Source organism: Serinus canaria, chromosome 13, assembly GCF_022539315.1.
Source record: "Serinus canaria isolate serCan28SL12 chromosome 13, serCan2020, whole genome shotgun sequence".
NCBI classification, from domain to species: domain Eukaryota; kingdom Metazoa; phylum Chordata; class Aves; order Passeriformes; family Fringillidae; genus Serinus; species Serinus canaria.
Window position 1 is genome coordinate 12,642,692 of NC_066327.1, and position 13,449 is coordinate 12,656,140.

The window sequence follows — 13,449 nt, forward strand, 5'->3', positions numbered from 1 at the left end:
AAGAAGGTCCTTTCCAGGGCAGAATAACGTGGGTAGGTTCAGACACCAGAACCAAATCAGCTCCCGTAACATGCTGCACCCACACGAGAGCTACTGGATGATGGGTTTAGCAAGGAGAATGGCAAAAAGGGCCTAAGATCTCATGTTTCAGAGACCACAGGGCAGCAAGGAAGGACAGCAAGCCTCCCTCAGTGGGGATGGCCAGGGATTTTATAAGAGATTGGCAGAAGCTGGCCTCTGGCAGGGTTAAACCCTGGTGCGAACGCTCTGATCCAAGAGATCACAGTAGGTTTTACCCCCTTCTGAGGACACCTCATGGCTGGATTAGAGCCTTCAGAGGGTGTAGCGTGCTGTAATTTATTCCCACTGACTCACACTCATAGTGGTAGACCTGAAACACCCCTCATTTTCCCCTGCAGACATGTCCTAGGATGACAGGGCGTGCGTTGCCCACACACTCTCCCGTACCCTCGTGCGCACCCGCGTGCCTGGAGAGCAGCCCTGCTTGGGGAAGTGCCTCCTTCTGGAGCACTGATCCTCAGAGAATAAATTAAGAGCTAAAACCTGGGAGTGCTGGGTTTCCAAGAGTTATTTTTCGTGCCCTGTGCTGCCTGAGGCAGTCCTGATTTAGGACTCTTACCCTGTATGAAGATCAGACCAAAGGAATCCTCAGCCCGTTCGTAGCCACCGAGTTTTCCTGCTCTAGCTGGAGCAAGGGGAGGAATTTCCAACCTCTGCCTTTTGCCTAACCCACTTGGGCATGGAAAAATGGGGACACAGTTATGGAAATTACACAGTGAAAGCAAATATTAGGAAACATTCCTGGATAACCCCACTTAAATTCCTTTTTTTAGCTCTATGCTTGTTGAGACCTATACAGAGCCAAAAAACCCAAGCAGCAGCACACCACTGCCCAATTGCAGCAGCTTCAAACTGGTGTTCCATCAGGAATGCAAAATGAATTTGCAAGGCAATGCACAAGCTGAATAAGGTCTAAAAAAAAATCATCCATAGGCACATTTTGGAATGGAGGAATTCCCTGTCTGGCCACAGCCAACCCATGAGCAGTGACTGCCTTGTATTAGCCTTGCTGTGTTTGCCCAGCAGCTGCTCTGGGTGAGCTGTAGTAGAGTGCTGAGCAGAATTTGACAGCAGCAAGTGAAAGCTGGTGTTTCCTAGCAGGAACAGCTTTCTTTTTCAGTGAAATTGCTGTTGCCAAGGTGAGACAATAATATTTCTGTGTTCACAAACAAAATGAAACCATTCTGCACCCTAGGCCATGGGCAGACATCCTTCTCTGGAACTGCTACACATTCTAAGGACACAACTTCCCTTGTTTCCCCAGCCCTGCCCATCCCATGAAGGTCTGACTGCAACATCCCAGCCAGGGGAAGGGTTCCTGTGAGCATCCCTCCCTCTCCTTGAGCCAAATTTGGCACTCTTCATGGCTTTTGCAATCTGATGAAATCCTGGTCTTTAACCAGTACCCATCAGAGTTACTGCAGTGAGCTTTTACCAGAGCTAACCTGGGTGTTTGTCAGGTGCACTGGCACTTTGCAGTCATATCTCTCACTCTCTTTCTCTCTCTTTTCCCCTCTGGAATTCAAAGAGATTTGGCAACTTCTAAAAGTATTTGTTTCTGTGAGTCTCATTTTTCTAAGCTTTGTTCTCAGCCTTTGAGATCATCAGTTCTAGCAACCACAAAGAGGGAAAAAAAATACAGTCAATATTATCAGAGGAACAAGCTTAGAAACTTCTGGGATTCCTTTCTTTTGATGTTCAGGCTTTTTGCCCACAACCTTGGCTTTATGAATCTGTTTGTCCTATGCCACGGATGTGAGCTGACTACTGTCAGGAGTGGGAGAGCATCAGCTTAGACAGAGAAAAATCTTTGTCATTAAATAAGGGACATTCATGTGACCTGTCTTTAAAAGAGAAGTATGAAAGACAGCTGCCACATCCAGTGTTTTACCCTCTTTTCTCTTTCCTGGTGCATTAGTCCAAGCTGTTCTTTTAGCAAGGGCTCTTTTTTTTGAAGATGAATAGATAAGTGTATGAGATTGCTGATGGCAGGTGTAGCAGGGAAAAGTAAAGATAAAAACAGTGTTGATTAGCAAAGATAAGCAGTTTTTCCTGTGCCATTCTACATCAGCCTGTGTCAGCACTCAGTTAGGCCATGGGCAGTTTCCCTTTGCTGGCAGTTGTGGGGCTGGTGGAGGTTACCAGTGATGCCTTAGGGAATCCAGAAATAACACACTTTTGAGAAAATATTAATATAGGAGGTAATATAAAGTTGGCCTTTATTGGAGGCCTCCAGAGACAGAGATGGAAAAATGTTCACAAAATGCCCACCACCCCATGGGGTCAATGCAGTGTTGTAAGTTTTGCAAATTAGTATAATTGACAAAAATCACCAATTAGGAGCATAAGAGGTAATGCAATTTCCCCCAGTTCAAGCATCTCTAAATCTTCCCCCCTCAGATGGAAAAGAAACTTTGTTTATGAAAATGTGTCTTGAAGAGCTGTTTTTCAGCCTGGCATCCCAGATAGAACCAAGATAGGATTGGGGTCTTGGAATGTGTTTTGTCTCTCTGCCAGGGGAGAAGGTAGGGAAAAGTACTGGGGAAACTAGCCACAGATACAATAGGCCACAGAGCTACAAATGCAGGTGTAAAAAAAAATAGAGAATATATTAAAAAAAAGCAAAATTCATTCTGCATCATCATTTCCCCAGCACAGAAGCTTTGCCAGCAGAGTGGCTCCTGCAGGAGTCAGACAAGATGTGCTGGGTTTATCCAGTTCCCCTCTGGGTTGGATGGGCAGCTTTGATTTTTCTTTGCACCTGAAAAACAGGAGGAAGAACTTCTGCACACCAGGGCTGAGACTCAGCAATGTGAGAGCCACACTGGGTGCAGAGAGGGAAGAGGAACCCTCCCAGATTTGCCATCCACAGGCAGAGAGCAGCTCCCCTAAAGCAGAGCAGGACACCCACAGCTGTGGCTGCATGCCCTGCTTGCCTGGAGCTGAGATGTTGGAATTCTGTCTCCCATCAGCTTGAAAGCTGCCCTGTTTATCTGAGTCCCCCTCAGCTCTCAGTGCTGTCCCCTGCCCCTGAAGTGCTGCTGGCTGGTGGCACAAACAAGGTCAGCAATGCTCAGGTGTGAATCATTCACTGATTTGAAACTCTGTTCTGTGGAGTTTCCAGAAGGATGTGTACAGCATCTCCTTCTCATCCTGGCAAGGTCTCAAGATGCAAAATTTATATTCTTCTATTGAAAAAAGGTGTCCTAAGTTACTTTTAGGGTTCCAAAATTATGCTTGTTAGACCTTTCTGCTTCCTGAGAGGTTTGTGCAAGTAGGCTCATGAGACATTCATTTTCTGCTCAGAGAAAGACAATATAATACATCAGTGAAAATTCTGCATTTCACTTTCAAACAGCTTTTCTGTCCTGATTTAAAAATTGTCAAGCAGAAGAACCCCATATAACAATTTCTCATATGAATTACTGATAGTAAAAAACACAGCAGTGCCCTGAATTAAATTTTTCTTGAACTTGAGTGTCTCACGTATAAGGAAATTATCTGGTTTGATACAAAACTTGCCCACACAGGATAATATGAACAGCAACCTTGGGAGGATTTTTGCAGTAATTAATGAGGACTCAAAAACATAAGTGATTTACTGTGGCTTAAAAAAATCAGAGCATCAGGTGAGTAACTGACAGATTATATTACAGCTATTGGAAGGAAAAATGTGTTAGCTTAAACTTCAGCAAAATGGTGTTAAACTAACAGGTTTGCTCAGCCATTTGCAGTCTCCTAATCCATTATCCCAGCTCAGCTGCAAGTGGTGATGTGTAAATCCATAGTATCTGCCTCGTGGTGACTTCATTTGTCCTCTTTTCTAGTCAGAACATGCTTAGCTTCAGCTTCCTCGACCAGATTTATGCTTCTGTTTGCTAGACAAAATATTCCATTACTGATGTTTTGGTCCTTGTAAACTGGGATCAGGTCATCCCTTAATCATATCTGTGATTGAATTCATGGCATCTGCCACTGCACGGCACATTTCCCAAACCTTTAAATCAGTTTATGCCCTGAAAACTCTCTAATGCACAAACATCCACCTAGAACATCCCTTCCCCTGCCTGCACTGAGCCTTCTGACAAGATGTGTATGGGCATTTATATCCATAATGTGCTGCAGCTGCAAGATTGGGCAAATAATACACAAAAAAAGAATAATCTGCAGAGCTGCACCAAGGAAAAGTTGCTGTTCACCTCCAGCCCCTTGTGCTTAGAGTCTGGACTCTCACCTCATTTGGCTTGTGTTGTAACTACAGACAGGACAAAATGCTCTCATCAAGCTGCGGGGTGGGAAGCTGTCTGATAGTGCCCCCTTCTCCTGTCTTCCCTTTCTTCATTCACTCCTAAGTCCCAGTGAGGACTCACAGGTTTTGCTGCCCCACTGGGATCTGACACATGAATAACTCTGCAGTGGAGAACTCCTCTCCCATTGGAAGGCACAGCGGAATGAGACTGGAGCAGATGGGCTCTTTTTTGACATACCCTCCTTATCAATACAAAGTGATGGGAGTGAGGAATGATGCTTCACTGGAGAAATTAAGCTTGAAGATAATTTGGGGCATTAGAGATGCTCTGTCTGGAAACACTCCATTTCTTGCTCCCTGCAGTAAGTCACTGGTGTACCTTGGAATGACAGCAGCCACTTTGTATTCACTCAGCTGATCTACAGCCATTCAGAAGCAAAAATTTTGCTTTGCAAAGTTTCTTATAATCATAAAATCTGCTGCAAGGAAGTAGTCTGGCATTGCAAGTCATGCATTTAAACAGAGCTGGGCCAGTTTCCCTATGCTGCTACAGGTTTCTGTGGCACCCACCCAAGCTCAGGGTGAATTGCTTAAATGCTTTTGGCTTGAAAAGGAATATTTCAGTGTGCAACCTATTAAAGAAAAGAGAAAGCAGACTCTAGTCTCTTCATCCCAGACAGAAAGAGACTTAAAAATCTAATACTCCTCCCTGGGATCAGGGGGCTCTGTTGCCTTCAGCCAACAAGCCTTCTCCAGGCAACTCAAGAGAAAGGGGTGGTTTTCCCCTCTCCTCTTTCAAAGCTGAGTTTGCCAGTCTCAGGGGGAGATCTGGAGAGTTCAGAAGATGCAGCACAAGGAGAGAAAACAGAACTGTTTCTCAGAAACGCATCTATCTTCAAGGAGACTCTCTAATGTTCTTTATCCCAGGAAAGGAGGAGGCTTGGAGCACAGGCAGGGAGGTTTTCAGCTGGGCTGTGGGGTGGTTTCTGAGCCCACAGCCTGCCCAGAGCTCAGCCCATGCTTCTGCAGCTTCAAAGGCATCACAGGAGGCACCTGTAGGGAAAGGGCCAGCAGTTAATGTGAGCTCAAGGAAATACAAAGAGAATCTGGAGGTGTGGGTGCATTGCCATTGCTGAGATGGTGTCCCACAAGCAGCCGTGCCACCAAGGGTCATCAGGAGGCAGAGTTTAGGACAGTGAGGCAGTGAAATATGAGGGTAAAAGGAGAGATGCAGGGCAGTCTGTGAAGCTCCAGATTTGAGGAGGGTCGTGAACAAGGGGATGAGGTTTTCCCTACACTGACAGCTGCCCACTCAGTGGGCTGGCTCCTCACAGTGTCCAGGGTATAAATTAGGGGCTGGTTCATTTCTAGAGGGACTTTCTTTTCAAGGCAGATCCTTTGTGGACCACTTAATCAAGATGGATTCATGAGGCCCATTTCAAGTCATCAGTCTTCTTGCATTATGCATTTCCTTTGATGATTGAGCCCACAAACAGTGGATAGGAATATAAATGTGTGACTTGCTGATGCCTCTCCCAGCAACCAAGGCAGCAAATGGGACAGCAAAATAACCTTTGGCTGAAAACTGTTTTCAGTTTAAAAAGAGCATAAAGAAAGATGCATCAAGGAAAGCACAGGGAGGATAAACCCCTTCCCAATACTTGTTTTCTATTTGAAGCCACAAAAGTCTGTAATAGCTGCCCATATTATTTCCTCACAGCAACACCCTGCACTTAATTGCTCTGTGAGGTCCATTAATGCAGAGAGGAGCCCATGGTATGGGCTAAAGAGCAAGTTCCCTCCTTTGAACCCAGCCTGGCTGCTGCTGGAGCAGTGTGCTGCAGATGCTGTGAGTCAGAGCAGGCTGGAGGAGGAACCAGATTTGTGTGGTTTATTGTCAGCCTGCTCATTCTGTGGCATTTGGAGAGATCCAGGCGGTTTCCAGGCGTGTGCAAGGCAAGAAGGCACATCCTCTGCTTTGCTGAGGTGCTTTTGTGGAGTGAGTTTGAGTCCAAGGGACAGCTGATCCTGCTGGGAGGGGGCTGATGGATGGTTTGATGGTTCCCAGGGACAGCTGTGCCTGCAGGAGCCTTGTCTCCCCTGGAGCACCTACACCCTGGGCACTGCCCTGCTGCCCTGGGCTGCTCTGGGTGCCTGCTTTTCAAGGGGGGCTGCAGGCTGAGTTCCCATTTCCTCCTCTTCCTCCCTGGGGGATTTCAGTGCTGTGCAGGGAGGAGAAGGCTGATCCCTGCATGTCCAACAGACACATCCCAAATGCTTCAGGTATCAAGAGCTTGAAGAAAGTCACACGCAGCCAGATTCCAGGGGCTCAGCTCATCTCCCTGAACTTGCTCCAGACATGGCTGCAAAGTGGGGTTTTTTCAGTATTCCCTGGCAAATTTTAAGAACAGTTTCAAAACCATGTGATCACTCCATGGGACAACATGGATTACATCCTTCCAGCACTGCTCACTTCTTGCTGTGCTCAGTTGGATGACAGAGGGAAGCATTTCTGGGCTAGTTCTTTCCCAAACTGGTTGATGCTAAACATATTACTGCAAAAGCGCAGCTGCTGCCCCTTAGTCATGGGTTACAGTCTTTTCTTAGCCAAGTTCTAAGAGTTTATTTTCTGTTTCCCATATACTGCCATTGAAAACTAAATAAAATATCTCTCTTTTTTTTTCTTTTTTGCAATATGTGTCTATAGTTAGTACAAAGTGACAGATGATTGATGATTTCTTTAGTTGCAAATATTGTAATTCTCTTGTTCTCATGTTTCCTACAAGCACTGACTGATATTCCAGAAGGACAGACAAGCATGTTGAATTCCTGCTGCCACTTTGTTAATAGAAGCATTTTCAAAAATCAGTCTGCATAACTCTTGATGGCTTTTTGTTTATATGTTTGCTTGCAAGAACTCACCTGCTTTGGGAATTATTTTCTAAAATATTTGACCTCTGGATTTCCATGTTCATTGGCTCTCATGTTCCCCAGACCTGCTCTGAGCAGATTTCAGTGATTAAAATTCCTTGTAATTAGGAGCATTCCTATAATATCCTTGTGCTGGGGCATGTGAAGGAGGGATAACAGGTGAAAACAATTATTTCAGCCGTTGATGGCAGCCAAAATGCAAAGATGTCTTCAAGGTTAATGATGTCCTCTATGGTCCCAACTGCCTTAAATGACTGGAAAATCTTCAGAGGTCTCCACACTTTTTAAAGAACCTGAATTATGTCAAAAATCAGTGGGAAAAAAATAGTACAATCTTCAGGAAGAAATAATTCCTGTCATTTATTCAGATTATTTAAAAATTTTATGCTATGAATCTCAATTTTATGCAATGAATCCCAATGAATATTGTTGAATATTCACTTCAGTTTTAGAATGGTTTGTTTGGGAAAGCAGTGAAATACAGTGGTTTCAACCACTGCTGTCTCATCACTGCTGTCATAGCTTTGGTTTTTTTCCTATTTAAATCTGCATTCTGAGGGGGCTTAACACATCACTCATCTTATTCATACTCTGCAGTGAACTTGGACTTTTCTTCATGCCTTTGTAGGTCTCCCAAAGAGGAGCTGGTTGCACAAACTTCAAGTTGCTCTGCCATAGTTTCTTTTGACAGATCTTTTTCCCCCGAGTAGCTCCCAGGAGCAAAATGTCAGTGTAATTTGGTCCTAGCCATGAATAACCAGTTGGCAACCTGTGAGGTCCCTCTTACTGAACCTTAGGAGCTCTACGTGTCAAAACCCACTTGGCCTGAAATGCATTAAGATGTCAGGGACAATCATCCTGCTGCATTTCCTATTCATTAATCACAGCTCTGGCTTTCTGAAACCACCAAGCCAGCAATTACAAACAAGATTGATGTGGGTTTAACCAGCGTTCTGAGGAGTATGCACGCACAGAATACCACTTTTTTTCTTTTAACCTAAATCACTGTTCTTTGAAGCAAAACAAGCCATCTATTTAGAGCATCTGTACACCAGTATCCAATCCTCAGCCTTGTAAGTGGATGCCAAATTGCCTACAAAATGCTGGAAGAAAAAATGTGAAAGTCTTTAAAGTCATTTTTGAGTCACTTATGACTCCCCCAGTCTGACACTTATGTGAGAGGGCAATTTAGTCTTTTCCTGGCAAGGTCTATTCCCAAAACAGTTCCCATCTAATGGCTCCATCCTGACTTTGGAAGCTGATCAGCTAATTAGCTCCCTCAGCCTGTGAACAGAGAGCATCATTTGGGAACCTGATTGGTGTTTTCCTGGAAATGACGTAACTTGGCTTTTTTAGCTCACACCATCGTGGTGAGTCTGGGAACAAGCAAGGGAGAGAAACCCGGGGCAGGCTGAGGAGGAGCCTGCAGAGAAGACTCAGCAGCAGGGCAGGGGGAAGGCAGAGCTCCAGCCAGCCCTTCTGCTACTCAGATGGTGGCATTGTGACTGTCCTCCCATTCATCTCCCCTCATCCATTAAGGTTGCTGATGGTGCCAGTGCAAATAATTGAGTGCATCTCTTGTGCTTGTGTTCCTAAAGAAAAAAGCAGCAGAGTTCAGCCTGTCCCACACACAGCAGGAGTGCACAGCTCCTGTCCCAGCACCTCTGCAAGGAACCACAGCAAAGAGTTCTGCACAGCAGCAGGGCTGCAGAGCTGGGATGGAAGCTGTGACACCAAGAAATCACCCCTTCCTCCATATTGCAGTGTGTCTCTAATTAATTTTTCACCTCTGACTCAAGGGGGTGACTAACTCTGCAGTGCCACCCTGATCAATGCACATGTGCGTTTGCACACGTGTTCATCACATGCAGAGAGCCAGAAATGCACAAGAACAATAAGGAAATGAAAGAAATGTATTTCATTAGTAATCCAAAGTCTAGAAAAGCACCTTCTTTTCCCCAAATGGGCGAATTCTATAAACTGGCTTTTCTAATAGTAAGACTCCTTCAAGAAGCTGACCAGTCAGTTCCTTCCTCATCTGCTGAAACTTCATTGCTCAGAATTTGTTTTTCCCTATGAGCTGGGATTTGAAAAGAAGTAGCCTATCCAGTGGTTACTGAGTCCATGAAAATTGGGGCTGGGTGAACAATTCTGTGTAAATTTTAGAGCTGGTTGACAAATACTTTTTAATATATTTTACAAATTTTGTCCATTTTATCCATTATTCAGGATACATTTTTCCATTACTCTGCTAGCTTTCTTGCAAGTGAGCTGTTGTTAATATGATTTTTTGTCTCCCTGGGTGTAACTGCAGGATATGGCCGGCTCAGAACCTGTAAGAAAAGCAGGTTCACACCATGGTTGGGGAACTGGTGCCTCTCCTGAGTTGGACATTTCCTCCCAGAGGGAAGATATTTTTCCTGAGCTGTCTGCCATATTCATCCATAGGCAGGATTCCTCTTTCCCATCTAGATGTGTCTTCCTCTGATGAGCTTCTCCTGTTTCTCTCCTGTACCAGGGATTCATGGACATTGACCTGACCAAATTCAGAGAGAGTGGAGCCAATGTCACTGGCTTCCAGCTGGTGAATTACACAGATACTGTTCCTGCCAGGATCATGCAACAGTGGAGGAACAATGATGCCAGAGAGCATCCACGTGTGGACTGGAAGAGGCCAAAGGCAAGTGATATTAAAAAAATGCATTTCATTTGGTTCCATCTGGCTCAGTTCAAGTTACGCTCACCTCTTTGTGATCACACATGGCTCTTTATTCTCACTTGAGAAACTCTCAGTGTAATTATGAACATTAGCTGTTCCATTTGCCTTAACATTATCTGAATTTTACTAGGCTGCAGTTACTGCCTCTTAAGAAACACAGAATTTAATGTATTCACTCACTCTCCCAGTTTTCACCCCCTCGAAGCTAAGAGTTAAATATCTCATAATGTTCAATATATAAAAAACAAAAAGCCTCTTTGAGTCCTTAACCTTTGACTTGTTTACAAGACATCCAGTGATAATAAAGTCTTTCCAGATGTTCTTTTTGAGAATTTCAAATCAGCGCATACAACAGAGGGAAAAAATATTTTAATTCCTGACACAAAAGGCCCTGAAGCTGTTGAGGGATGAGTGGAGGGAGAGGTTGTTTTTTTCTGTTTAATATTTGAAAATGAGTACATTTGAGACAAACACTCTGCCACAGATATGTTAGCTTTGGGATTAGTTTAAGAAAGTTGAAAATAACTAAAGCAGTAGGTGATCCCAGAAAAAAGAGCTAACACTAATGGTTCTTGCCAAGAGTTTTACACTGCTTTCTGTTCAAGTTTCTGCTCGAATAAACTCATGTTTTGCAGAATTTTTGCCAATTGAGATGGAATTTTCTGGTCTCCATCTGTGACCAGAAAAAGTCCCTTGTTTGATTTCATGTAGCTCACATTTACACAGTATAATGTGCTCCTTCAAAGTTCAAGTCAATATTTCTGATTAAACAAATACTTGGGGGAACAGGTGAAAGACTTTTAGGGTGGAGTCTTCTTCAGGGAGTGAAATCAGGAGCTTCTCCTTCACTTCCCAGCTGTGAAAGTCAAAACCAACTTTTAGGGTCAACTGGGCAGTGGAGATTACTGGGCAGTGGAGCAAGATGCTGTTGAACTTCATAGACAGGAGGTGAGGACAGAGAGTTGCTATTTTCTTAACCTGGAAATGAAACTTGAGATACTTTTAGTAAGGAGGCAATATAAGAGTGGATTTTTTTTTAAGGCTTTCAGGGGTAGTTATGGAAAGATGTCCACAGAAGCCTATCCCCACAGGGATGAGTACATTTTTATAGGTTTTAGGAATTAACAGAATTGATAAAAAGCACCAATTAGGAGGACAAGTGGTGATGTAATTCCTTCTCAGGTCAAGTCTTGCTTTGGAGTCCTTCCCTAATCGTTAGCTGTGCTCTGTCCATAAAATGTATCTTGAAGAGTTGCTCTCAACCTTGGTTCCACGGAAAAACCAAGATAGCACAGGGGCTTTGTACTTCTTGGGGCTTGGAGCTCTGGAATTTGTTTTGGTTTTTTTGCCTAGGGAAAGGCTATGGAAAATTACCAGGAAAATCAGCCACTCACATTATAGACTACAGAACTACAAATACATGTGTGAAGAATACAGGGAATGCATAAAATAATAAAAAAAAAAGATAAAAACCAAACAGCATCAGAGCAAGCCAGCTGGAGGGTTACCCTGAGTGCCCTTTCTGTTTCCAGTACACGTCGGCGCTCACCTACGACGGCGTGCGGGTGATGGCCGAGGCCTTCCAGAACCTTCGGCGGCAGCGCATCGACATCTCCCGCCGCGGCAATGCCGGTGACTGCCTGGCCAACCCCGCCGTGCCCTGGGGACAGGGCATCGACATCCAGAGAGCCCTGCAGCAGGTTGGCAACCAGCCTGGGGGTGTGGGCGTGCTGGGGGCACACTGGGCACAGCCTGAGGTGGGGCAGGATGGGTGGGCAGCAGCAGAAGCACGAATCCCTTGGGATGAGGAGGAGCTGATCTTTCTGGAGAAGAGAGGTCTGAAAAGCTCAGGGGTGCTTCCAGCAAACTGCTCTTTCTGGTAGCATCTGATGTGTTCTTGTGTCCTGGTTTAGGGCAAATTTGGGAGAAAATCTCCAAAAGGGGGCCCCTCCAGAAAGCAAACCCACAGCGCCCCTCCCCACAACCGGTTTGGGAAAGATTCCTCGGAGAGAAGTGGAAAGAACCTGTTTATTTAGCACCCCCCAGCACACAAAATGGACAATACTGGATGACACCACTCTGTCACTGCTCTGAAGAGATGACAAATTCAGAAAGTCTGTCCTGGAGTGGTCACTCTGTTATTGGTCCCTCCGGTGCTGGGGATGGCAGCTGCAGCCTCAAGGTGCAAACTCTCGGTGTTTGCCAGATCCCAGTCCAGACCAGGTTCGAGTGGTTCCAAAAAAGGGAAAGGAAAAACAGTCCAGGGAAAATTCTGAATGCTTAGCTAAACTAATGAGCAGAAGCAAAAAGCAGGAGCAAAGCAGGAGCAAGAGCAAAGCAAAAGGCCAAGCACAAAGCCAAAGCAGCACTATGTACTGCCATGTCTGTGTGTCCCACCAGCCGTGGGGGAGCAGGCTGATGACAAAACCAAAACAAAACATTCACACTTCAGAGCCAGTCTTGAAGGCACAGAACATCATATCCAGCATAAACAGAACAGATGACTGGGGATGCAGGAATCATAACATCACCCTAGGACACCTTGCCTGTTCTGATTTCTGTTGTTGTTCTAAAGCCAAAATATTATCCCATAAAGGGTCCCTATCTTTATGCTCCCCTCCCTAAGACACAGAGCTGCTCAGACCATGTTTTCTGCAGATTATTTTACTCTCTGTGCACTCAGCTTCAGTTCCAGCCTGCTAGTGAATGCATGTGAATTTTGCCTTATGTGTTGGCTGTCACCAAAATGTTCTCAAAGTGCAGATTATTGCTTGTTTCATACTGTGAGAGCTCATAAAAGTCTTAAGGGCAGCCATTTAGATACTTTATTCCTCAAATCTGATAGTCTTGCTTTTTTTCCTCCTGCATAAAGTTTAGATTTTTGAATAAACAAAAATACAATGTGAAACTTACAGCAAGAAAGAAAAATAATTCACTCTTATCAAAGACTTACCAAGGTAGAATATTTTAAAATTTCATTAAATTTCAAGACTGACATTTACTTCTAGCACTTTTCTTTCTTTTCCAGACAGAAATAGATGGATTCCTTGCAAATACTGCTAGTTCAGTGTTATCCAAATACAGCTTATCCCATCTTCTTTCCTTAACTGTGAAGAAGGCAAAAAACCCCAAACATTTATGTGGTTCATTTGTATAATATGTAAAGTTCTTCAAGTATTTTGTTTTGATTTGGTTTTGGCTTACTGGTAAACAACAATTCCTTTAAAACCAAATCTTGCATCTGATTTGATTTTATTGCTTGGATTCAATTTGTTCCCAAGCCTGTCACTGACTTTCTGCATGACCTTGGGCAAATCACTGTCACAGCTTCTCCAAGCCCTTATAATAAAATCAGCCTCCCTGATGCATTAGGGAGATAGGCTACCTAATAAACATGAAATACTTGGAAGTCTTCTGATGAGCAATAGCTGCTCCAGCATTTTTCTTTATTGAATTTATGAGAATAAGA

At 44.3% G+C, this 13,449-nt stretch overlaps 1 protein-coding gene across 2 annotated transcripts in view; it reads left to right on the plus strand.

Annotated features, from left to right (window-relative positions):
* The window catches only part of GRIA1 (glutamate ionotropic receptor AMPA type subunit 1), a 119,938-nt gene that overhangs the window by 63,875 nt on the left and 42,614 nt on the right, over positions 1-13,449 (plus strand). For both annotated transcript variants that reach the window (XM_009091473.4, XM_009091474.4), the window contains exons 6-7: positions 9,780-9,941; positions 11,513-11,680. In XM_009091473.4, coding sequence (XP_009089721.1) covers positions 9,780-9,941; positions 11,513-11,680 — 330 coding nt within the window. The remainder of the gene's footprint in view (positions 1-9,779; positions 9,942-11,512; positions 11,681-13,449) is intronic.